We start from the raw sequence: 25,407 nt of genomic DNA, 5'->3' as shown, positions 1-25,407 counted from the left end.
TACGTGCCCTGCAAACTTGCCTGTCACACAGAAGGCGCTCAGTAAATTACAGCTGTCTTTAAACGGTGAAAAGTTCCATCTGAATTAGGAATTGGACGGATTCTAGAAGCCCCAAGGAGCAAACAAAGTAGTGGTGGTAGCTCCTGGGAGCAGATTTCAGCTCCAAATAAGTAAGACCTCAGAAGAGTGTCAGCAATCTGAAGCTGGAATGGGAGGGAAGTCTCTAGGGCTGGTGCCTTGGTTGGACAATCCCAAGGGGAGGACGTTAGGAAGGAGACACAAACATCTGGGGGATGGTTGGGTTAAAGACTCCCAGTCCTCCATACCCTATGAGTCCCACACTCCAAATTTAGCCAATTGGCTACCTCTACACAGACTCTTTCTAGAATTGGACCACTGCATTGTTTTCATAACAATTTCCTCATTCTAGTTGTTCTCTCCAATCTTTTCACGTTGCTGTTGAGATGAATGTGCTAACATGTAAATTTGGTCATCTGATAAAAGTATAAATTCCTTGGCCTGGCTGTTTATGAACTGGCCTCAACCCATGTATGTTTTCATTCTTTGATGCTCCCACTCCATGCCTGCCCAACGTCATGTGCTCCGGCCACAGGAAATGACCAGTCTTTTCTGGAACACCCGTGCGTGCTCACATCTCCCTGCCTTAGCTCTGCTCTCGTCTCCTCCTTCTTTCCACCCTCTCCATCCAGTTAAGCCCAAAGAGACTGATCAAACGTCACTTCCTCTGGGATGTATTCCCCAAGAGCTCCCCATACCCACAATATAGTTAGCTACTTGTTCTCATCGACCTCCATACAGCACTCATTCCATAATGCTCTGTTATCGGCATACTATGTTACAAACGGTATTATGACCCCAACCACATTGTAGAGGCATCAATTGTTCCCCTTTGTACCCCCCAAACTTGCACATAGTAGAGCTTGCCACTACTCGACATGACATTTTCTATTAGTGTCCTTGTTTCTTCTGTCTCCTCCATTAGATCATCAGCTTCATGGGAACAGGGGCTTATCCAGTGCTTTGCTATATCCCCAGTACTTAGTATAGTGCCTGGTTCATAGGCTCTCAACATTCTTGGAATGAATGCACAAGTGTTTATTTGCTTAGCTTAAATTCTGGTGGGTTTCCCACTTTATTGTGGGTGATGGTTCACTGGAATGTTTTCATAAGAACCAAGCAAAATTCTAAAAATAGCTAAGTGTGGTTTATTTTCAGTTGTGTTGAGGGTAGGAATCCACATAATTAAGATTCAGTGAGAACCAGGCTTGGGTAAAAACTATGCTAAAAGTCAGGTCCAAAACCCTGGCCAAGGGCCCAGAATAAATCCCTGTGACCCTTGAAGACTTCAGACTCTAGGAGAGTCAGAAATGAAACAGAAACGATGGGCAGGCATTAGCACCACATTGGTCTTGAGATTAGATGTTCCCTGTACCCCCTCTGCCACTACAATGAAACTAGTGTATGTGGGAGGGGCTGGCAAATGTGTCCCTGTCCGCAAGGCTTTTGGCACAACGTACAAGACCGTGCTGGCTCCCGAACAGGTGAACTCCCACACTAATGGGTTTTAAAGTTGTTAAAAGGGATTATTCATAGTGCTTTCCCGTTTGTAGGTAACAAGGACAGACTTGGGATATTGCGTTGTTCAGAAACTGTATGCTGTCCATACTAAGATGAGACCCAATTCTGTTCAGTTCAGTAAAACCCAGTTCGGTTCAGTTCAATTCTTTACTCAACTCAAATAATTCTAGACATCTATGGAGCATCTCATCACATATGGAATAGAAACCAAACTACGTCACGTGCCCAAAAGACTCTGCAAGATTTGAGTCCATATGACTTCATCCCCTACGCTCTCCCTGCTCACTGTGAGACTGTTTCAGTCTCACTGGCCCCCTTGCTTATCTTGCATGGCCAAGAATGTTCCTGTCCCGGGGCCTTTGCACTTACTATTCTCTCTGCCTGGCAAGATCTGTGCTCAGATATTGACATGGCTTATTGCCTTAAATGCAACCTCCTTAGAGGAACTTTCCCCGACCACCCCAGACCATATAAGTTGAGACAGCAACTTATATGACTTGTATGTAGTTTGAGGACCTAGTTTTATTTTTCTTTATGTTACTTATCCGTGACTGATGCTTTATTATTTATGCATTTGTTCCCCATCAGGCATATGGTAGATGTTCTGTAATTGCTGAATAGATGAATAAATAAATGAGTGCCCGCTATGTACCAACTCGTACACTTGGTGATACTGCAATAGTCCCAGCCCTTAACAAACTCTTGGTCTAATGCAAAAGAAATGTGAAAGGAAGCTACCTAAAAAGCTTTATGTGCAAAGTCTTATGGGAGAATGAGTCAGAATAAGCTGCAGTTAAAGGGGTGGGAATATGTTGGGAAATGCCATCTCGAGCCTGGGAGCAGAGAGAGAGAGAGAGAGAGAGAGAGAGAGAGAGAGAGAGAATCGTTCAGAAGAAGACTCTAGGCAGAGGAACTTAGTTGAAGAAATGCAGGGCAAGTTCAGGGGAGTCTGTGGACTGAAGTGGCTGAAGAAAAAAGGGAGTAGGCGATATTGTGCACGCTGCTCACTTAACCTGTTCCCTGTTTATTGGCCATCTTCTTGGAACAAGGGTCTGTGCCGAGTTTTGTGGAAGACATAAAGGTTTAAAACCTGGACCCTAGTGTTGGATCTAGCAGAGGTGTTTAGTGTGGGCACACATTCCCATCTTCCAGGGCAGCCTTGAATGTTAAAGTCTGTTTAACTGTCCTTAATTATCCTTGTATATTTGTTTGATTGGTCTTTGGATTGGTGGACTGGAGCATAAAGTGGTCGGCCATCAGGCAAGGAAGGACAGGTAACTATAATCCGAGGCCAACCATGGAAAGTGCCTTGTGAGACGGTCTTATAAGGTCCTCTAAAGAGGGACGGTGCCTCCAGGGAAGGATTTTGGAGGCAGTGGAATATGCCATCAGTGTTGGTGTTTTCAACAAGTTGGTCCTTGGTTTTGCCTATTTACTGGTTTCCTTTTTTCTTCACGGAATGTTCTTTCCACACTCTGCTGCCACAGGGTCTCCAAGGAAGGGGTGAGATTCTGTGTAAGGAACTAATAAGGGACAGTGTGACAGAAGACTGCCACAAAGGCTCACTCCAGCCTGGGAGTTTGAACTTTCTAGTGAAACAGAAGCCTGGGAAAAGATCCACCTTCTTTTCTAGCATATTCTGCCTAAATTCCTGGGCAGGCCAGAACCTGACGGGCTGAATCTTGAAAGAATTCCTCACGCCAATCTGAAAGAGCTGAAGAAGCCCTCATCGGCAATGTTTCTTATACACAGGGAAAACAAAAACAGAGTGGTTTAAAATCCAGGATAATAAACAAACGCGACCACCAAACAAGGGACTCCTGGAATTATGGAGACTTCCTAATCTACGGACATGGCCAAGGGCATACACAATGAACTTTGTGCATGGGGCCAGCTCAAAACTTGCATTCTGGTGATGCTGTGTTAAGGCTTTCCCCCATTCTATTTTATTATTATTTTTTGAAGTTTTTTAATTTTTTTGAGAGAGAGTACAGAGTGCAAGTGGAGGAGGGGCAGAGGGAGAGGGAGGGAGAGAATCTTAAGCAGGCTCCATACTCAGCACTCGATCTCACGACCGACTGTGAGATTGTGACCTGAGCTGAAATCGAGAGTCAGATGCTTAACTGACCGAGCTATCCAGATGCCCTAATGCTCTGCCCCATTCTAGAAACAGTATAGGACACAGGGTGGGGGTTCACCAGAGATTGCCCTGAGCAGCCCTTATGGTCTCAACGTGGTCACACACTGCGTGGCTTTGGGAAAATCTCATGACTTTACTAGAGCCAGTGTCTTTAAAGTTGTGTCTGGTCTTCCCACTCCCAGAATCTAGGGAGACTGTATGTGTGGAAGACCCTGGAAACCATGAAGTTTCAAGAGATCTTGATAATGACTGTGGCCAGAGACCTTGCAGACCAGGTGGAGGCCACTTCTCACATTTCCCATAAGGTGTTTCCTCCTGGAAAACACAATGACATGGGATCTGGGATTGGGCTGGGTAAGCTTTCCATCCAGAGCTCTCCTTTTCTGTAATTTCTCACTCAGAGGAGCCATCAGAAGCCTCACGAATTAACCCCTAGGTGCTCTACTCCAAAGAGACTACTTTTGTTTTTTTACATCCATTCCCTCTCCATTGATGTTTTAGTCATGCTACTGTGTGTCGTTTTAAAAGAACAGCAATTCACCAACTGGAAAGATCCAAATGACCAGCAACCTGGGAACTGTTAGGCAAATTACAGTGCATTCACAAGATGGAATATCTCGCAGTCATTAAAAGTGATGTTTATGAACGTTCTGTAGTGTACCAGGAAAAAGGCTTGTGGCATATTAAGTGAAATAAAAACAGATATAAAATTATATATACACAGTACGACTATTTTAAAAAGCCTCACTGTCTGCATTGAAAACAAAGATGAGAACAGGTACCCAACGATCATTTCGGTAGCAGAATTGTAGACAATTTTAATTTTCTTTCTTATGTTTTTCTGTATTTACCAAAGTTAAAAAAAATGAGCAAAGGAACTTTTTAGTAAAAAAAAAATATAATATAAAAATTTGACTTTATAGCACCTTGTATTACAGCTGTTAAAAGACGCAGCCCGTGAGGACAGCAAAATGGAAGGAGGAGAGAAGGTGATTAAATCAATGAAAACCTAGGACGAAGGTCTACTAGGAGGCATGCAGACATGTGTGGGGTTCATGTGGGAAGTCAGACTTTGAAGAATGCAAGATCAACTCAGATGCTAGGTCTCCTAGGCGAATGACCATATTTCTACTGCCCTGTTCCTTTCCATAACGTGTGAAACCCAGGTATGTGCTGGAAGCTGTCAATATCACTGATTCTGAAAGGATAAAACAGAGTGGAAACTTGGCACAGGGCAGATGGTTTGAAAGCTGGCTGAACTCGGGGAGCGTTCCCTCTTGGCAGGCCTTTCTGTTCCCAGGCACCCCGGCTGCTACTGGCCCTTGCCATGCTGGGCCAGCCCCCAGTTTGCACTGGGCAGCTTCAAGGGCTAATTTTCACTAATGTTCTTAAAAAAAAAAATTTTTTTTTTTCCCTGTAGCGCAGAACATTCAAGCACACTGTCTGAAGTCCCAGACATAGGGTATGCAGAAGGCTGGCAGTTTCAGGCAAATGAGGAGGCACCAAAAAATCCAAGGAGGCTAATATAGCTTCCCCTGGGATTGTTCAGGCAAAGGGAGGAGGCCAGTTGGTGACCTCTCTTGCTGGGGAACATGGGACATGGCACTCGGTCGAGCCACACGCTCGGGGACTCTTGCAGGAACCTTCCAACCAGCCCTCTGCATCAGGCCCGGCTCCGTGTTCCTGCTGCCTTGCACTCAGACTGGTCTTCATATCCCCACCCGGCTGTGCCAGGCCCTGGCTGCCTGCCAGAGAGAGCACGAGCTGATCAAAGCCCAGTCCCTGCCTCTGACCAGTTCAGTCCGGCAGTGGAGACAGACATGGAAGAAAAGAACGCTGCCGCGGCAATGGTCCCAGCCTTTGCCTCCCACGCGGGAGGTGATGAAGAGGACACGGGCTCGGGACTCACCCTGCGTGGGCTTAACTTCCAGCCCGGCCCCTCTCAAGCTTAAGCCGTGTGACCTTGGGCAAGTCCTTGAACTCTGTCGGCCTCACTCTCCCCATCTGATCTGAAACCAGGCAGAACTACAGCATCTCAGAGGGTGATGGGGACGTTTAAGTAGGGCAATCAGAAGTGGCGCTCATCCCAGGGCCTGGCACACGATGGCTCCGGGTGTTGTTATAATTACTCACAGAGGGCTTCACAGAGAGCAAGCTGGGGGGTGGGGGGGGGCGGGGCTTGTCCTGCTCGGGGTGGGGTGCGGCACAGGTTCCACAGCAGCGGTGAGGATGCAGCTGTCCCGAAGGCTGAGCAGGACGTTGCATCTGGCTAAGCCTTCTCCCTTTGTTCCAACCGTCACACGAACCCCACCATTGAGGGAACAAAGGCCCAACACCTGTAGGACATAATTTGCTCCCACACACTTCCAACTCAGCAGTGACATTCTAAGTATTATTTAACTATCAGTAAGGCCCAGGCACCGCCTACCTCCTGTGGTCTTTTTTTTTTTTTTTTTTTTAATTTTTTTTTTCAACGTTTTTTATTTATTTTTGGGACAGAGAGAGACAGAGCATGAACGGGGGAGGGGCAGAGAGAGAGGGAGACACAGAATCGGAAACAGGCTCCAGGCTCCGAGCCATCAGCCCAGAGCCTGACGCGGGGCTCGAACTCACGGACCGCGAGATCGTGACCTGGCTGAAGTCGGACGCTTAACCGACTGCGCCACCCAGGCGCCCCCTCCTGTGGTCTTAATACAGGCAGGCCCCTCCCCCACCCCCGTGGACCTGGATGCCTAGCTGCAGGCACTGGACGGTGGGGACGTGGGGTGGGGGCATTTGGGGCAGTGGTTCTTTACCAATGCATCGAGAAGTACTCAGCAGTTGAACAGCTGGCATAACAGCTGTACCTCTGTGAGCCAGCTGAAGGTCAGCTGGCCCCTGCCGCGGTCTCGCTCGCTGCTCTAGGGTACTCGGGAGACTTCCGACCTTGGAGCCACCTGGATTGCCTGATCTCATCCATGCCTCCGTCTGGCCCCAAAACTACCTTCCCGGATCCCCTTCGGCTGTTGATCTGCATGTCCCTTCTGACCCTTTGCCCTTTCTTTCTCTGATGGTAAATGAGCTGCATAGGGCAGGAGCCATGCGAGGTCCCCTGGGTCGCCCCCCTCCCTGGCATAGGGCATGGCACACAGCAGCCACGGGTAGAGGTTAAGGGAGTGAGCTCTGTGGCCAGGCTCCTGGGCATGAATCCCCACGAGGCCACTACTGAGCCCTGAGACCTCGGGCAAGGTACTTCTCCTCTCTGACTCATTTTCCCCATCTGTAAAGTGGGGATGACAATAATACCTACCATCATGAGGTCATCCCGAGGGACAAATGACTTCATTCATGTAAAGTACTTAAAATGGTGCCTGGCACATATGAAAACTCAGTCAACACTGGCTCTTCCTATTACTATGCTCGGGCACTCAATTCATGTCCGTTGAATAAATGGATGAAGGATGAACAACTGAATAAGAAGTTCAGTGATAAATGAGTAAGTTTTGGGGGGCCTGGGTGGCTCAGTCGGTTGAGCATTTGACTCTTGATTTTGGCTGAGGTCGTGATGCCAGGGTCACAGGATTGAGCCCTGCTTAAGATTCTCTCTCTCTCTTCCTCTGCCCCTCTCCCTCACTTGCGCTCTCTCTCTTTCTAAAAAATAAAAAAGCCCACAAGTTTTAAAAATTAAATAAAAACTGAAAAGTTCAAGTAGCACTGAGATGAAGACTGGAGAGGCAGGTTCTGGGTTTATAGCAGTTCGTTCCAGGAGATAAACATGTTTCTCAAAGATGTTTAACTGCTGTCTAATCAAATGAAGTGATTTGATTATCATTATTCCACTTATATGAGCAATATTTATTGAGGCCTCAGCCAGGGAAAATACCGGAAGGAAAAGGGAAGAGGAGGGGGAAGCATATTAAAACAAGACCATTCCCTGGTTCGAGATTTTCAGGTTTTTAACCTTCAGAGGGACACTGTGCACTCCCCCTGGGACCCCCTGTCCTTCCCGTCCCTGTGGCATGGCACACGGTTGAGAGCGTGAACTCTGGACTCAAGCTTCCTGCAAGAGTCTGCCCCTGACTCGCTGTGTAACCTGGGCGGGCTACACAACCTCTCTGAGCTTGACCTTCTTCAAGAGAAGGAAGAGACAGCAATAGTGTAAGGGTGCTAACACGCTCATGACATTCTGCGAGGACTCAGTGAGCCAACGAGCTTAGAAGAGAGCCTTGCACGTCCCAAACACCTTGTAAAATTTGGGGTGGTGATGGTGATGGTTGCTTCGAAGCACTTTGGCTCCAAGGTGATCAAAATAAGAGGATGCGGAATGCCCTTCGGCAGGTCAGCTGGTCCCTGGTCTCTTGTAGAGACTGTACTGCTTTGGGAGCACGGGTTTCCATGGGCTGTTTTTCTTTTCTTTTTTTTTTTTTTTAATTTTTTTTTAACGGTTATTTATTTTTGAGACAGAGAGAGACAGAGCATGAACGGGGGAAGGTCAGAGAGAGAGGGAGACACAGAATCCGAAAAGGCTCCAGGCTCTGAGCGGTCAGCACAGAGCCCGACGCGGGGCTCGAACCCACGCACCGCGAGATCATGACCTGAGCCGAAGTCGGCTGCTTAACCGACTGAGCCACCCAGGCGCCCCCATGGGCTGTTTTTCTAAAAGGGGACTGCTACCAACCTTGAGTCTCCCGTTCAGGGCTGTTCAAGAGAAGTTTCTGTGATGCTGGAGACAGCCTATCCGGGCGCTCCGTCCAGAGCGGGAACCGCTCGCCACAGGCAAGTATTGAGCATTTGAAAGGAGGACAGGGGTACTGAGGAGCTGAAGCTTTAGTTCTCTTTAATTTTTATTCATTTAAATTCAAACAGCCACACGTGGCTGGTGGTTACTACACTGGATAGTATGGTGCTAGCTCCCCAGTCTCTGTGCGCGAAGGTGAGGTTTTCCTTCTTTTCCAATAAAACAAAGAGAAGGTGTGTCAGAGCAGAGCGGACTGCTGGGGCAGCCAGTTAACCGGGGTTCAGAAATGGCCTGGATATTCAAACGAACAACTGCAGTGCGTGCATCTGATCAGACTGACCCTGCATGTTGGGAGGGAAGGTTGTTCTTAAACTCGAGTCCCTCAGCTTGTCACCTGTGGTCAGGAGCAATCTCTCTTCCTTGGCTGGAAAAAACTCCTGAGTCGAGGGGCGCCTGGATGGCTCAGTCAGTTGAGCCTCCGACTCTTGATTTCTGCTCAGGTCATGATTTCACGGTTTGTGAGTTTGAGCCCCACTTGGGGCTCTGTGCTGCCGGCGAAAGCCTGTTTGGGATTCTCTCTCTCTCTGCCCCTCCCCTGCTCATGCTCTCTCTCTCAAAATAAATAAATAGACTTAAAACAACAACAACAACCAGGTAACTCCTGAGTCGAAGCCATTTGGCAGGCCCTGGAGGCTAGAGGTGTTCAACAGTGTTAAGCCGGTGAGCATTCAGATTTGCCCTGCTGCCTCTCTCCAGACTGGACACCTGTGAAATCCCGCCTCACCTTTCCCTTGCACGCTTGTCGCTAATTTGCTATCCCTGAGCCACCTTAGAGGAGCCACCTTGTTAGGCTGAAGATGATCATTATATTCAGACACTCAGTGTCTTTCCTTGGCTGTTGCAGCCCCAAGGTTCTGCAGGCTGGCCATGTCTGACCTCTGGGATCCGCTCATGTCGTCAAATGGCACAGGGATCCAGCATCTCATGAGGCTCAATGCAGCCCCCAAAGCCTATTGTGTGCCAAGTTCGACCAGAGATACAAAAATCGCCATAAAAGCTTATTTCTTGCCCTTATGTAACTTAAAAATGGGGGGTGGAGTAAGTTGGGGAAATGAATGACAAACACACAGAAAACTACGATGTGTTGTTATTCACAGCGTGGCCCATGACCAGCAGCATCACCTCACCTGGGAGCTTGTTAGAAATGAAACATCTTGGGCCCTCCCCAGACCTATGGATCGAATCTGCATTTTAATGAGATCCCAGGGGATTCCAATGCACATTAGTGATTACAGTTTGAGAAGCCCTGTTACATTGTATGTTCAGGTTACAAGCACCATGACAGAATAATAATGGGCATTATCTATAAAGAGCCTAATGTATGCTGGACTTTAAGTGCCTTATATAGATGAACATATCTATAAGACGTCAACCTGAATTAAGAGAGTAATAATCCCCACCATTTATGGATTCTCTGCTATGGGCCAGTGAGTGTGTATGGCACTGACATAAGTTAGTTCATTAGTCATCGAAACAGCCCCATGAAGGAGGAATTATTATTTGTTTGCAGCTGAGGAAACTGAGGTCTGGAGCATGTGAAGCGTATAGCAGGTGCCAAGCTGAGGGCTGCCTGAGTTGACACTGTCACCACAGCTCTCTGGGCCAGGAGTTGGAACACATGGGTTTCAGACCCAGTTCTGTTCAGTTCTGCAAGCATTTATTGAGCACTTACTATATGCTATGCACTGAGGTAGGCCCTCAACACCTACATGGCCTGAGGCGGTAGGGAAGGGTTCCTGGGGGAGGTGATGCCTAAAATCAGTACTGAATGATGAACTGACTCAGTGAGCCAGATGACAGAGGGGAGGCAGTGTTCTGGGAAGAAGGCAAAGCATGTGCAAAGGCACTGAGGCACTGCCTTGCAAATCCATTGCAAGTGCATTTATGACCCCAGACAAGTCCACTCATCCCGCTGGGCCTCAGTTTCACCTTCTTCATCATAAAACATGTTCAACATGCCTGTTCTTGGAGTTCTCTCAACTTTAAATGTCCAATGATGGAAGAGTCCCTTGAAAAATCATGCTTTTGAAGTCTACTCAATGACATAGATCAACAAAACTGCAGGTACTATATGGTCCTTATTTTGTGAAATAACCAAACAACTTGGATGTAGACACAGAATATATACCCTATATGGTCATGGTGCTTATGGGTGATTCAAAGTGTCTTTTTTATTTTTTTTGTAGTTACCATGTTTTATTTAATGCACGTACATATTAGTTTTATATAGAATAAACATTCATGAAGATGATGAAACAAATTCTAGGGATTAGGGATGAGGCTTCCAAATGTTATTTCTTCTAAATCAAATCCCATCGGTAGCAGAACAGCCTAATGAATGTGAGCACAGACCAGCACCTGACTCCAAGGGTTCAGACACTAGCTCTACAACTTTAGTTACATGACCTTAAGCAAATCAATCAACTCTAGTTAAATTCATATAACTTAAAAAAAAAAGTTCCACAAAACATACTTACTTTACCTCATGAAAACTTTTTTTTTTCCTACTATAGTTCATTTATTAAAAATTTAGGTCACAACCCACAACATTAGGGGTCAAAAAAACTTTTACTGGAAAGGGCCAAAGAATATTTTCAGCTGTGTGAGCCATCTGACACAGCTAATCAAAAATGCAAAAGCAGCCATAAATAATATCTAAACAAATAGGTATGGCTGTGTCCCAATAAAACTTTATAAAAACAGGCAGTGGGCCAGATTTGGCCTTTGGGGCATAGTTTGCCAATCTCTCCACTGCACTGATTTAATGGCCCATTAACAGGCTGTAACCCACAGTTTGAAAAATATTGGGATTAGAGTTGCTTTCATCTTGTGCCAGATGCAGCAATGCTCAAGTTACGAATGGATCCTGTTTTAAAACTTTGTCTCTCCAGTTAATTGTTTAGTATTCAACATGCATGTTTTCCCTCTTAGAACCATTTATATGGGTATTGGGATTCCAGGCCAATCCACCAAAGCCCACATACAGCGCTGCAGAAAACAGGTCTCCCCCTCTCCACGTGTCTCTATTTGTCCATTGACTCTGGATTTCTCCAGGACTCAGCAGCACTGGGCTGGGCATTTGATGGGACTTTTGTGCCAGACATGATCACTGGTCTTGGGAAGATGAGGAAGTAGCATTCCTCCTCTGGGAAAATGCATTCTGCATCCCTGCTTAGGATGTCAGGAACAGTCCTCTCTCCTCCTTGCTATCAAGGTTCCCAGAGTGTTAGGCTAAGGAGTCCTAATGTTGAGGCAGTATTTTGGTTCTCAGTTGTGGTGTGTAAGCCAATCAGTTGTGAGATGTGTGGCTAACAATGGTCAGAAGTACTCAACTGAATACGTGATTCACTTGTGTGTTATTTATACAAAAACAAATAAATTAGAAGAGTGTGGTGAAACTGTCAAATTTTGCGGCTGCCTGGAAACACTGATGACCTTACTGTGTTTAGAGAATTTCCCATATTATTAGTCCATGGTTCAACAAGGTAGAAATTCAACTTCCCAGACTCCTTTGCAGCTAGGGTGCAGGCATATAACCCAGGCACCGCTGATTTGGAAGCAAGTAGTATGACATAGATAGAACATGAAGCTGACAAGGGTGTTGGTAGAGACATTCAGCTTTCATGGGTAACTGTGACACAGATCCTGCCAGGAGTGTCCAATGCCCAGCCTTGGTGGTGTGAGGTATCTGCTGAAGCAGTCCTGGGGTACAACTTGGACACTGCTCTAGGTTGTGCAGCCCCAAAGCCTGCTTTTCTGGCTTTAACACCCATCAGAAGTCTTCTTAAGCTCTACTAAACATTTAGATTCATGGGACTATCATAAGCCACACATGGCCCAGCAGGATAGCATCAGATGTTCCTTTCAGTAGGAGTCCTTATAGCAATTCACCCATCCATCCTAGAGCTATCTTCTGCCCAGGTGACACTCAGGTGAAAGTAGATGAAATCCACTTGGGTGACTGTGAGAACTATCCTGGTTTATGAACCCCACTTTCTCTTGTAGCAACTCCACAGATATAGTTTCCAAGGTCCATGCAAGGACACTGTCAGCGACAAGAGCCAATGAAATCAGGGAGGCCCAAAGCTCTGGAGATTTATCAAATATTTATAGTACTAGCAGGTTAGATCAATTTTACCAATCTAGAGTTACTCTAACCATAAGCAATGCTGCTTAGTAATGTAGTTGATACTGAAATTTTTATCATATTTCCAGGAGAAAAGAGCTAGAGAATTAACCCAACGTCTAATTCTGATGCGGAAGAGGAAAGGATCTACCTAAACTGGGTCTCCCAGAGGTCATCTTTCTGCTTTAAGCAGTCATAGTAGGTTTAACCTTTGCAACACAGTATTTTTACTAATAATGCTGTTTGTGTCAAGGATATCTCTGTCCACTTGCATTCTGATATACACTCCTTAGCGGGAAGGAATGAGGAAGAGTTACAACAGAGTGCTTGGAATTCTACACAACCCTGGATATGTCCACTGGAGTATGTTAACCTTAGACTATCACCTGTCATATATGCCACAGATGAGAAAGCATCAAGAACTGATGTGTTGGAGTGATCCTTTGGTAGGGTGAGTGTCTTGGAAGATGTATTTGGGTACCATTAACTTCTAATGTCTGTTATGTTTGCTTTATTAGCTCTGTTTCTTCAAGTGTAAATTCTTCATTTGTTAAGATGGTTTCATTTCTTTCAAACAGTTGGTGATTGGTGATTATATACTGATGTTTTAGGTCCAGCTTCCCTGGTAGACAGTGAACCACATCTGTTTATACAGTTCTGCTTGCAAAAGGGATTGCCTAAGTATATGTTTTTGTTTGCTTTCGGTGAGACTGGGGGAGGACAGAACTACCTAATTGTCTAGTCTTCTGGTTAAAACACATCTCTGTACCTCTCAGGCATTGCCAGCTACCTCAGGCAACAAAATAGTCCAATTTATCCTGCTATTTTTTTTTTTTTCATTTTTTGGCCATTACTGAAATCATCCATGGCCAAACACATCTAGGAATCACTGATATTTCCAGTAATGATATAGGGGAGGAAAACCTTGTCCCAGACTTAAGATGATTCTATTTAAATTCAGTAGCCTCAGATCTTAGTTTTTTACATTTACATTAAGATGTTTACACTTATCATTACTAAAATAAATACTGCCTAATCATAAATCTTACAAAATAAACATTGCCTTATCATAAGTATATAATTATATATAAACATATAATAAAACAAATATTGCCTAATCATAAATCTTACAAAACTTATCTGAGTTTTTTGAGTAAAAATATCTGAAGTACCTGAAAGATTTTATTTATTGATTGATAGTATGATATGTTTATTCTGATATTGAATTTAAATTACTGAAGATTCTGTCCTAGGAAAAAATTAAGTAGAATTACCTATTTCTTAGAAAATTCTTCAAAATATTGGATAAATATTGAATAAATGAAAGCCAGAAATAAAGATGACATCTGAACTAAGATTTCTTTGTAAAACATCTGATGCTCCAATACAAAACAGGCTTTGTTGATGACATTGGTTGTATTTATTTTTAACTAACTTAACAAACACTTGTTAAGCCTGTGTAATGTCCCAAAATACTATGTTGTGTTCTAGAAAAACATATAAGAGGCAGATTGTTTCCCTCAGGGAGCTTTATTATAAATTGAATTAAGGGATTAAAAAAATTAGGTCACAAACTAAGGCTGGGTACCATAATTAACAGCAATTTATTTTTTTTGATGGAATCTGAAGCTACTGTCTTCCTGGAGGCACTTGGAAGGTCAGCACTGTATTTCACAGAGCATCATAAATCTCCAGTGACCAGGCTTTGGCACATATCAGATTCAGTGATATCAAAGATTGGATTCTCCTTGATACAGAATGTTTTCCTCCTCTTCCTTCTCCATGTTGAATTTGCCAACACTTGACTTGAATAAGATTCTAAGTCTGACCTTTTAGTCTTAGTCTCTACTCCATGTGGTCTGGGTCATGCCTGTCTGTCTCACTCTGGACCTCCAGCTCTTTACAGGACCTGTTCCTGGTACATGCTTCCAGTGACCCAAAGAGCTGCTCGGAAAGATTTTAGAAGCTCAAAAACTAGTCGCCAAAGTTCTGGAAAAACTTAAACTATAGAAATTTCACACTGGCACTGAGCTCCTTCAAAAATCCCGCAGTGAAAAATGAAACTATCCAAAACAAATGTAGCAACTCTAAAGCTATGCCCACATGAAAGAGTAAAATAGTGCATGTAGGCCTACTTCCAAATACTCCAGCCAAGGAAGACTCTTTTGACAAGCAGAGATGATTTGAGGTATAAAACAATCCATATTTCAGTCAACAAATGTTTCTGGCTTTCTGCTGGGCATGGACAAAAGCAAATAATATTCAGTCCCTTTTCTGAAGAATATAGTCTAGTGAAAAACCATGTAAGCACCATGGCCCTACTTGACATTGCCAGAATAAAAATAAAGAGTTAAGGAAATGTTGTTTGATTTTGGGAGTGAGGAGAGAGAAATACAGAGAGAAAAACAACTCCAAATTAGAGTCCATATCCCGCTGGAAACTTCTTATTTAGAAGTTTTGGTATGGAGCTGGTGTAAACCCTTCACTGAAAACAGAAGTCATCTCTCCTCTGAAGCCCTTCCATGTGTGATTTCAGATGCTAAATGCCAAGGCCTATTCCATCAGGGAGCAGGAGAAATAGCTTTCTGTCTAGAAGAAATACACACACAGGTTTCTGCAGGGACAATGGTAACAGCATTTTGGAGGCTCCCCCTAATAAAAAGATGTATGGTATCAGCTACTCTTTTGGGGGGTGAGAGGAGAGCTCCTTTTGTGCCAGCCATGGCACCAGAGTCTTAGCTACAATTTTGAATTCACTGCTTACACCAGTCCCATGAAACTTCTGTCACTCTCATTTTACAGTCAATGAGGTTCAATGAGGAAGAATGGCTTGTTTAAGGTCTCAGATAATCCAGTGAAGAAATGGGCAGAAGACATGAATAGACACTTCTCTAAAGAAGACATCCAGATGGCCAACAGGCACATGAAAAGATGCTCAACGTCACTCCTCATCAGGGAAACACAAATCAAAACCACACTGAGATATCACCTCACGTCACTCAGAGTGGCTAAAATGAACAAATCAGGAGACTATAGATGTTGGCGAGGATGTGGAAAAACGGGAACCCTCTTGCACTGTTGGTGGGAATGCAAACTGGTGCAGCCGCTCTGGAAAACAGTGTGGAGGTTCCTCAAAAAATTAAAAATAGATCTACCCTATGACCCAGCAATAGCACTGCTAGGAATTTACCCAAGGGATACAGGGGGCACTTGTACCCCAATGTTTATAGCAGCACTTTCAACAATAGCCACATTATGGAAAGAGCCTAAATGTCCATCAACTGATTAATGGATAAAGAAGATGTGGTTTATTTATACAATGGAATACTACTTGGCAATGAGAAAGAATGAAATCTGGCCATTTGCAGCAACATGGATGGAACTGGAGAGTGTTATGCTATGTGAAATAAGTCAGGCAGAGAAAGACAGATACCATATGTTTTCACTCATATGTGGATCCTGAGAAACTCAACAGAAGACCATGGGGGAGGAGAAGGGGGAAAAAAGTTACAGAGACGGAAGGAGGCAAACCGTAAGAGACTCTTAAATACTGAGAATAAACTGGGGGTGGGCAGGAGGGGAAAGTGGGTGATGGGCATTGAGGAGGGCACCTGTCGGGATGAGCACTGGGTGTTGTATGGAAACCAATTTGACAATAAATTTCATATTTTTTTTTTTTAAAAAGGTCTCAGATCCAGAAGAAGCAGGGCTGGAATGCAAAGCCAAAGCATCCCAAAGCCAAAGGTCAGCCTAGTTTCCAAATCCATATTCTTTCCAGAGGACCAAAGTAACACAACTCAAAAAATGTCAAGTTCCACTCGGCATTTTGTGATGACCTCTGAAAAACCAACCAAAGAAGAAGGGAAAGACGGAGACAGAAGTGACTCCATAGCATTTTGGGCCATCTTCTCTTTACTCTGTTCTCCCTCAAAGCTCACGCATCTTCACATCTTGTCCCAGAAAGTCTGGAAACCTCAGATGGTCTCCCAGACTTATAGCCACTCCAGCTACACTCTGAATTCTGAAAGGGATTCCAGAAGAGAAGGTGGAAGCCGTGTAAGGGAAGATGTAATGGGGCCATGCACGGGTGTTGTGTGGGGGCAGGGAGTACATTACATGATGAGATTCCTATTCTAGAAGTTTCAGTCTGATGGCTATGAGGACGATGGAGCTGGTCAGAGGATATTAAGCCTTACATCCTGGGAGACCATTTAGAAATCCAATGCAGTACAGAAGTAAGAGGGAACAAGGTACCCAACCACACAGTGGCAGCAATCTGGGAAGGAAGGGAGAGAGCAATGAGAGATGTTGCAGGTGCGGCATCAGTAACACACATTGACCAGTGGCTGCAGGACGGGGTGAGGGGGAGGAAAGAGTGTGGGGCGAGGCCCACTTTTCTGGGTTGGTGGTGATGCCACCCTTAGAGATGAGGGAGAAAGGAAGGACAGCTGGTTTCAGAGAAAAGATGATAACTTCAGATGTGGGGTAGTTGTGAGCACGCACAAAGGGACATGTTCCACGGGCAGCTAGGTCGATGGGTTCGTTCGTTCTCTCTACAAAAATTTACTGACTCCCCACCTAGCACCAGATGTTGAGCGTGGCATTGGGTGTGGAGGGACAACCATAACAGATGTGTTCTCTGCCCTCATGAAGCTGACGGGCAATAAACGAACACGTAACGAAATTATGATTATCAACTGTAGTAAGTGTTATGTGGAAAAGAATAAGGTGTGATGAGAAGAACCAGTCTGAGAGTGTGAGACTTGATGGGGAAACTGAGGCTGACTAGGACGAGGAGGTTCTGGAGCTCAGAGGAGGTGCTGTCTAGCCGGAGTTGGAAGGGAGTCATCTGGGGGTCAAGTGCATGTTGATGGGAGGTAAGTCAGAGATGCTCACTGTCCCACAGGCTGTCAGGGGGGTATGCCTAAGAGCTAGATGCCCCACAGGCCGAGGCTGCTGGCTCCCATTCTCTCAGCACTAAGGTTGCACATTCACAGAAAGCACTCCTGGTGTCTCTGACTGAAGTTATTTTCTGCCCAGGGACAAGGAGCATTTGGCCCCCTGAATTCGGGCATCTTCGGCATGTGGAAATACATGTAGGGTACCCACTGATTTGGCCTAGACCGTGGGATGCCTGATGAAGCTAACTCCAGACTGGATTGAAATATTCATGCTAACTTGAGATTCTTAAAAACAAAACAGGAACAAAAACTCAGCAACTTTTGTCTAACTCGTGCTCCATTCTCTTCCCTGAAATGAAAGCCAAGAGACGTGGTTGTAAAAGGAAGCCCAAGTAAGCCCCAGTCCACTCCTGCAGCAGCAAAGCAGCCAATGAGCATTTCAAAATTGCTTGGAACCATTTAACAGAGAAAAGAAAATTGCATTAAGTCCACCAAAATGCAGATAGTATCTACAACAGAAGCAAAAGTGAACCTTTACTGAGCATTTACCGTGTGCTGGGCACTGTTCAATTCACTCACTCCTCCAACAGCCTTTTGAAGGATTTACTTTTGGTAGCCGCATTTTTCAGATGAAGAAACTGAGGCATGGACAGGTTAGGGAACTTTCCCAAGGCCCTCCCCGTCCTCTGACTTTTAATTGGAAGACCCAGGATTTGAACCCACTCTCTGGATCACTGAGCCCACTCTCTTAACCACTCTTTTGATAAATGGGTCACTACGAGAGTAGTTGCAGCAAACAGGCTCATGTGGAAGCAGAGCCCGACTTGTGAGGTGCTGTGGGGAGATGGGCTCTGTGGGGTGTTCCCAGTGTGGTTTCTCATACTCTGCCTCTGAGAGGGTGAAACCGTCCTGGGGCTTTCCAGACAGAAGGGGACCTGGGAACAACTTAGTTCAGCCACTGGTTTACAGAAAGGGAAGTTGAGGCACAGAGAAGTGGAGGGAATGTGCTTGGGAGGGTCAGAAGCTGTGTCTGAGGAAGTGTCCCCCCCCGGAAACCCTCCCTTCTTCCCTTTCCCTTAATTCTGCTTGAGCCAGCCAGTCTCCTGGCCACCTCAGGACCCACTTCAGCTGAGCAGGTGTTTACGGTTCCCCAAGGGAGTCCCCAGGACAGCCAGGAGGAAATGAAGACACCTCCCACCCAAGGAGCTGGTTTCCCCCATAGCTGCCTTCACAAGGGAGCCACCCTGCACAGCAGAGTCCTTTACGCCTTCAGAATCTGCAAATCCACCTTTCTGACCCAGGCCGTTTTTAACCCAAACTGGATCAACCCTATGCAAACCCATTTCAAAGACCCCACCTGGGTCTCAGACACCCCTTGGAGCACAAGATTCCAACCTGGACCCCTCCAGCGAGTTTCTGGGCACTGTGCAGTTGTGACCACCAGCATGGCTCCCCTCTGGTACCCCTCTGCCACTCTGGAGAAAGCACCCACCCACTGCAAGGCGGTGTTGGCCAGAGGAGTTCCTCTCTTTGGCCATCCGGAGCCAAGGCAGATCTTACCTTTCCACCTGGAGGTTGACTTTGGAAGGCTCCACGTTGGGATTTTCCCATTCCATTTGCGGGCAGTGCATGAAATAGCAAAGGGTGTACAGGGCCTCTGGCTCCCAGTAGAGCGCCCCCTGCTTGTGGTGCAGGGGGGTGCCGTTGCCATGGTGCTTGGCATTGAGGGGCTGCAGGTGATGCATTGCTCGGGACACCAGGTCACCTGTGGACAGAAGTAAGATTTCAGATCCTTGTCAAGGCAGCCATGACTTGCACAGAAGATGTGCTGAATATCTCTGCAGAGATTCCTTTTTTGAAAAAAAATTCTTAATGTTTATTTTTGAGAGAGAGAGAGAGAGAGAAAGAGAGAGGGAGAGAGAGAGAACAAGTGGGGGAGGGGCAGAGAGAGGGGGGAGACAGAATCCAAAGCAGTCTCCAGGCCCTGAGCTGTCAGCACAGAGCCCGATGCAGGGCTCGAACCCACAAACTGCCAGATCACCCTGAGCCGAAGCCAGATGCTTAACTGACTGAGCCACCCAGGCGCCCCTCTGCAGAGATTCTTAATCCTGGGACTCCCTCATTCAACTGGAGTGGTCCTCTGGGACCTCCAGGTCTCACATCGAGTAGAGAGGAAAGCATCTGTTCAGTCACCACATGACTGTCCCCGCTTGCCAGGTTTGGGCTGCACTTGAAGCACAGAGGGCTGCTAAGATAATTAGAGTCCTGCCCTTCTGGAACCCACTGCTTCTAACAAGGCACAGGAAGCCCTTTGTGTACATCACCTTGGGACACACCTTCTGTCACATCCTTTGCTGTAGCCAGTACTGTCTTCCCTGCAGTCACAAGCATAGCCATGGACTACACTGTCTCTTGCCTCTGAGCCTGTGCATATGCTATTCCCTCTATCTAGAATATTTTTTTTCTCCTCCTCTCCAGGCTAATTCCTACTGATCATCCAGGTATGAGCTTATGTATTAACTTCTCAAGGAAGTCCTCCTGGAATCTCCCCCACTCCCTGTGCGTTTATCACACTATACTTTCTTATCACAGCATTTAGAGCACTGTGTTAGGATTGCCATTTCTTTGTCAGTCTTTCCCAATGATAGAAACTCAGTCTTAAATGACACTTACTATATTGTACTTCAATTAATCCTCATAGCACCCTAAAGTGGGTACCTTCATATACCCATTTTACAGATGAGGAAACAGAGGCCCAAAGAGGTCAAACAACTTTTCAAGGATACACAGGAGCCATACGTGGCAGAGCCAGGATTTGAACTCAGGTAGTCTGGCTCCAGAATCCATGCACTGAACCATGCTCCTTGAGGGCGGGGGCTTTGTCTTACTCTTCCCAGCACTGGGAAGTCCTGGGAACACTCTAGTCTTTCCCCTGCTTTCTCCAAAGGGAAGGAGCCTTCTCCTTCATCAGACCAATCTGCATGCCCCCAGGCTGGCCGCACAGGGAGGATCTTCCTGTGGGGAGGCTGGCTGGGTCTGAAATTCCTGTCTTTTCTAGGCTGAGATGGTGTTCCCCAAACTTGGGCCATTTTATACCACCTTCTCAAGTGCAACTACATCCAAGCATCATCTGTGCCATCATTTACTTAATTTTAAATGGATTCATTTAGTTTTTTTAAGTATGGGTCTGAAGGAAATGTTCTGTCACTTATAAATGGATGATCAGTATCCCTTGCCATAAACAGAAGATCACTATAAAAGTTAATTCAACGAAAACAAAACCATGTAATTAATTTATAGCTGAATTCTCATACTGTTTTTTTTTTTGTTGTTATAAACAACAAGTGTTAGAGAAGTGTTAGGGGTTCATACCAAATAGAGCCTTTCTTCTTGAAGCAAGGAGAATTAAAATAGAATTTTTCATTTTTTATTTTTTTCTCCAAATTTTTATTTAAATTCTAATTAGTTAACATATAGTGTACTATTGGTTTCAGAAGTAGAATTCAGTGATTCATCAATTACATACAACACCTGGTGCTCCTCACAAGTGCCCTCCTTAATACCCATCCCCCATCTAGCCCATCCCCCACCCACCTCCCTCTATCAACCCTTAGTTTGTTCTCTATCGTTAAGAATCTCTCATGGGAAAAAAAAATCTCTTAGGGTTTGCTTCTCTCTCTCTCCTTTTTTTTTCCTGCCCATATGTCCATCTGTTTTGTTTCTTAAATTCCACATATGAGTGAATAAAATAGAATTTAAAAGGATCACTCCATGACCCATGTTATTGAATGTACTTCTCTGTTCCACTCATCCAGTAGCATGTGTTGCACACTTTGGGAAACACTCAACTGATATATTTGTGATGATTAATTTTATGTGTCAACTGGGTGAGGCTATGGTACCCAGTTGTTGGATTAAACAGTAATCTGTAGGTTGTTGTGAAGGTATTTTTCACATTAACCTTTAACCTTTAAATCAGTAACTTCTGAGAAAAGCAGACTATCTTCCAAAATGTGGGTGGCGAGCCTCATCTAATCAGCTGAAGGCCTTAAGAGAAAAGACGTTGAAGAAGGAATTCTGCTCTCACACTAAGACTGAAACATCAACTCCTGCTGGAATTTACTGTCCCTCTACTCTGTCCAGGCAGCCCCTAGTGAGGGAAGGAGACTGTCTTCCCCATCCCCAATCCTTCACTGCCCAGCTGAAACCAGGCCTGCAGAGTCTATCACTTCTTTGTCATCCAGCTGTATCTTTTAACATGACACTTCGACCTAAAGTCCAAAGCCAAGAAAGTGAGGCCACTTCCTCAAAAGATTGACAACAGGGCCATTCATCCCCCTTAGGGGAGTCAACTATGGAGATGAGGTCTCAGCTAAGGGTAGAAATGGCAAATATTCCCCTTTCCATTCCATGTCCATGGCAGACATGGTTAATCAACTGCAGAGCTCTCATGCACTAAGTGTAGATGTAGCCTCTAAATCCTTCTTGAGACAAGATTCCAAGTGGCCACTATTTCTTATAGGGGTTTTCAGAGGAAAAGAAACTTCCATGTTGTCAGAGTCCTGAGGCCTTAGCAGGTCAACCTAACCAGAGTACAACCCACTACGCTTAATATCTGGACAGCAAGCAGATGCAGGGGTTGAACAGAGAGTAGTGGGGGGTTGCTTCCCTACTCCCCCCTGCATCTTACCATGCCTAGCTCAGAGCCTGACCCTCCTGTCTCCATCCATTCCCCACAGCAGGAAAATATGCCCAAGAAACTGAAAAAAAAAAAAAAAAAGAGTCAGAGAAGGAAATTCTCTTTTAGAAGTAGGTGGACAGGGAAGACCCCAAAGGGACCTGCAGGTGGAAAATATGGAGAACCAGTGCTCAAAGTTAGGTAAGAGGCAGGGGAAGGGATTCAAATCCCAGCTCTGCCACTCATCTGTGCACAGCCCAGCAAGTTGCTTAACCTCTCTGGTGGGAAGTGATACGCCCCCATCAGGTGGTTGTGAGGGTCACACGCAGAATGAGGAAATGCCTGGCACACTGTTGGCACCAAATAAGCAGCTCTCTTAGGCTCACTGCTCTTCCTTCTCTCTGGATGGCGAGACGGGAAGGTGGGTGCCTGGGACATGCAGGGACAGTCCAGCCCATGCCCTGACCCAGTGCCTGACTTGCAGCTTCATGCTGGGGTTGACATCATTAGGAATCAATGCTACAAAGCTGCTCACCCCAGGCATGTGTTTGGGGTGCAGTTAGGTCCTTAACTGCTTCTTCTTCCCTCTTCTCTCTACCCTTTCATCTTTTAGAAACAGGCTCCTCGGGAGGGAGGGAAAAAGGAAGCCAGAAGCCTGCTTCTAGGCTGGTCATGTCAGTCTGTCTCGTAAGGGGCAGCTCTAAGCACTGGCAATGTAAGAGCCCAGTCGGCCAATGCTGAGCAGGAGTCTGGAAGAAACCAACAGGATGGCGGGTCCAGGGTGGGATTGGGCACAATGACAATGTGTTGACTTTTCTGATGAGGAGGATGATATGAGGTAGATGGAAGTGGCAGCAGAACTGGGAACCACGATACAATGAGAACCTGCTACCAGGCCACTTATACACTTTCCAGTTTAATTACATAAGAACCATATGGGACATACACCCACTTCAGAGGTGGGAAAATCAAGGCAAGGGGCAATTGGCCCAGGTGTCACTCAGGAAGTAGCAGGCTGTGACTCCAACTAGGCCTCCAGGGCTCATGTTCTTTGTCACTACACCACAGTCCCTCCATAAAGGCACTTATCTAGAATCTACCTCAGGGCGTGGCCTTTGAAAAACTCTGGTGAAGTGTTTGAGGGCTAAATCCCAAGTCTCCCAAAACATATGCCATTGCGGAGTCCATGGGCCGGGGCTCAGGAGATTGGTCAGCCTCTGCTGACAGAGTAGAGCTTCCAGCTGAGGGGTCTCAGAGTCCAACTGGTCTGCAGGAGGGTGTGGGGGCTGATGGGTCAATCCGCATAAATGACCCCGCAGCCTCTTGGAAGATAAATTGCCCTAAGGGAAGAGAGCCTGGAGGGGCACATAAGTAACCAGCAACGTATAGGCAGGAAGCTGGTTATGGAACCAACAGAAGCCTGGTCTCTCAAATCAGAATTCCGGCCCAGGCGATGGCAGAGCTGAAAGAGTTTTTCTTGGAAAGCTGTGAAAGTGGGTAGAAGCCAAGCAGCTGGGCTCTGGGGCCAGAGGATGAGGCTCTGATGGGCAACAGCAGACAGACATTTGGTGCTCCTGTGGGCACGACACTTCTGAGAGCTTTATACACATGATACCCTTTAGGTGCCACACAACGCAATGAGGTAGGTCCTGATAGCATGTCTATTTTACAGTTGAGGAAGCTGAGTCCAGGGAAATCATTTGGCTAAGTCACACTGCTACTGAGTGCAAGAACTGAGCTTCAAACGACTCTGATTTGGGCCTCTTAGCCACTACATCACACTGCCTCCATGATGATAGGAGAGAAGGGGTCTTCATTCACTGGTAGCTCATCAGGAGCTCCAGAGATCATGGCTGACTTGGATACATCCAGAATTTTGGCAGAAAAGCTTAGCCCATGTTTAACTGGCATCTGTCAGTAACCACATCCTTGGTGGGCACAGAGTGGGGACAAGCACAGAGGCCATGGCAGACAGGGTCAGTGGCCAGCAGCTTTGGAAAGTATTGCAGACTTCCCAGTTCTGCCCTTGGCTGTGATGTCAGGGTCCTTAAAGGTGGCCCTAGCTGTGGGCAGGGGCAAAGTGTGAGGTTTCACACAGATTCATGGGAGGCCAAGATTTCAGAGTGAGCCACAGCAAGGCCGGAGGAAGGGATGGCTATATGTGAGATGCTACCTGGGGACTCTCAAAAACTGCTGGGTGATTCTGTTGCCTCTGGTGATGTGTCTAGTAAGAAGTTGTTATGGCCAAAAAGTCAAAGAGGCTGCTGCCTGTGTTCTCCTCTAGGACTTTGATGGCTTCCTGTCTCACATTTAGGCAGAGGAAAGGGAAACAAAGGCAAAAATGAACTACTGGGACCTCATCAAGATAAAAGTCTTCTGCATAGTGAGGGGAACAACAAAACTGAAAGGCAGCTTACAGAACGGGAGAAGATATTTGCAAATGACAAATCTGGTAAAGGGTTAGGATCCAAAATCTATAAAGAACTTATCAAACTCAACATCCCAAAAAACAAAGAATCCAGTGAAGAAATGGGCAAAAGACATGAATAGACAACGTTTTCAAAGAAGACATCCAGATGGCTAACAGACACATGAAAAGATGCTAAGCATCACTCAACATCAGGGAAATACAAATAAAAACCATGAAGAGATACCACCTCACACCAGTCAGAATGGCTAAAATTAACAACACAAGAAACAACGAGTGTTGGTGAGGATGTGGAGAAAGGGGAACCCTCTTGCACTGTTGATGGGAATGCAAACTGGTGCAGCCACTCTGGAAAACAGGATGGAGGTTCCTCAAAAAGCTAAAAATAGAACTATCTTATGACACAGCAATTGCACTATTAGGTATTTACCCAAAGGATGCAATAATACAGATTCGAAGGGGCACATGCACCCCAGTGCTTATAGAAGCACTATCAACAATAGCCAAACTATGGAGAGAGCCCAAATGTCCATAGACTGATGAATGGATAAAGAAGACTGTGGTATGTATATACACTGGAGTATAACCCAGCCATCAAAAAGAATGAAATCCTGCCATTTGTAACAACATGGATGGAGCTAGAGTCTAAGCAAAATATGTCTGTTAGAGAAAGACAAATACCGTATGATTTCCCTCATATGTGGAATTTAAGAAACAAAACAGATGAACATATGGAAAGGGGTAAACAAGACAGAGGG

General features: G+C 45.7%; 1 protein-coding gene across 2 annotated transcripts in view; it reads right to left on the bottom strand.

Annotated features, from left to right (window-relative positions):
- BTBD11 (BTB domain containing 11) overlaps positions 1-25,407 on the bottom strand; it is a 314,753-nt gene that overhangs the window by 96,693 nt on the left and 192,653 nt on the right. For both annotated transcript variants that reach the window (XM_042993104.1, XM_042993105.1), the window contains exon 3: positions 19,104-19,308. In XM_042993104.1, coding sequence (XP_042849038.1) covers positions 19,104-19,308 — 205 coding nt within the window. The remainder of the gene's footprint in view (positions 1-19,103; positions 19,309-25,407) is intronic.

The sequence above is a fragment of the Panthera tigris genome, chromosome B4 (assembly GCF_018350195.1).
Source record: "Panthera tigris isolate Pti1 chromosome B4, P.tigris_Pti1_mat1.1, whole genome shotgun sequence".
In the NCBI taxonomy this organism is placed as follows: Eukaryota; Metazoa; Chordata; class Mammalia; order Carnivora; family Felidae; genus Panthera; species Panthera tigris.
This window is presented reverse-complemented; position numbering and strand designations above follow the sequence as displayed.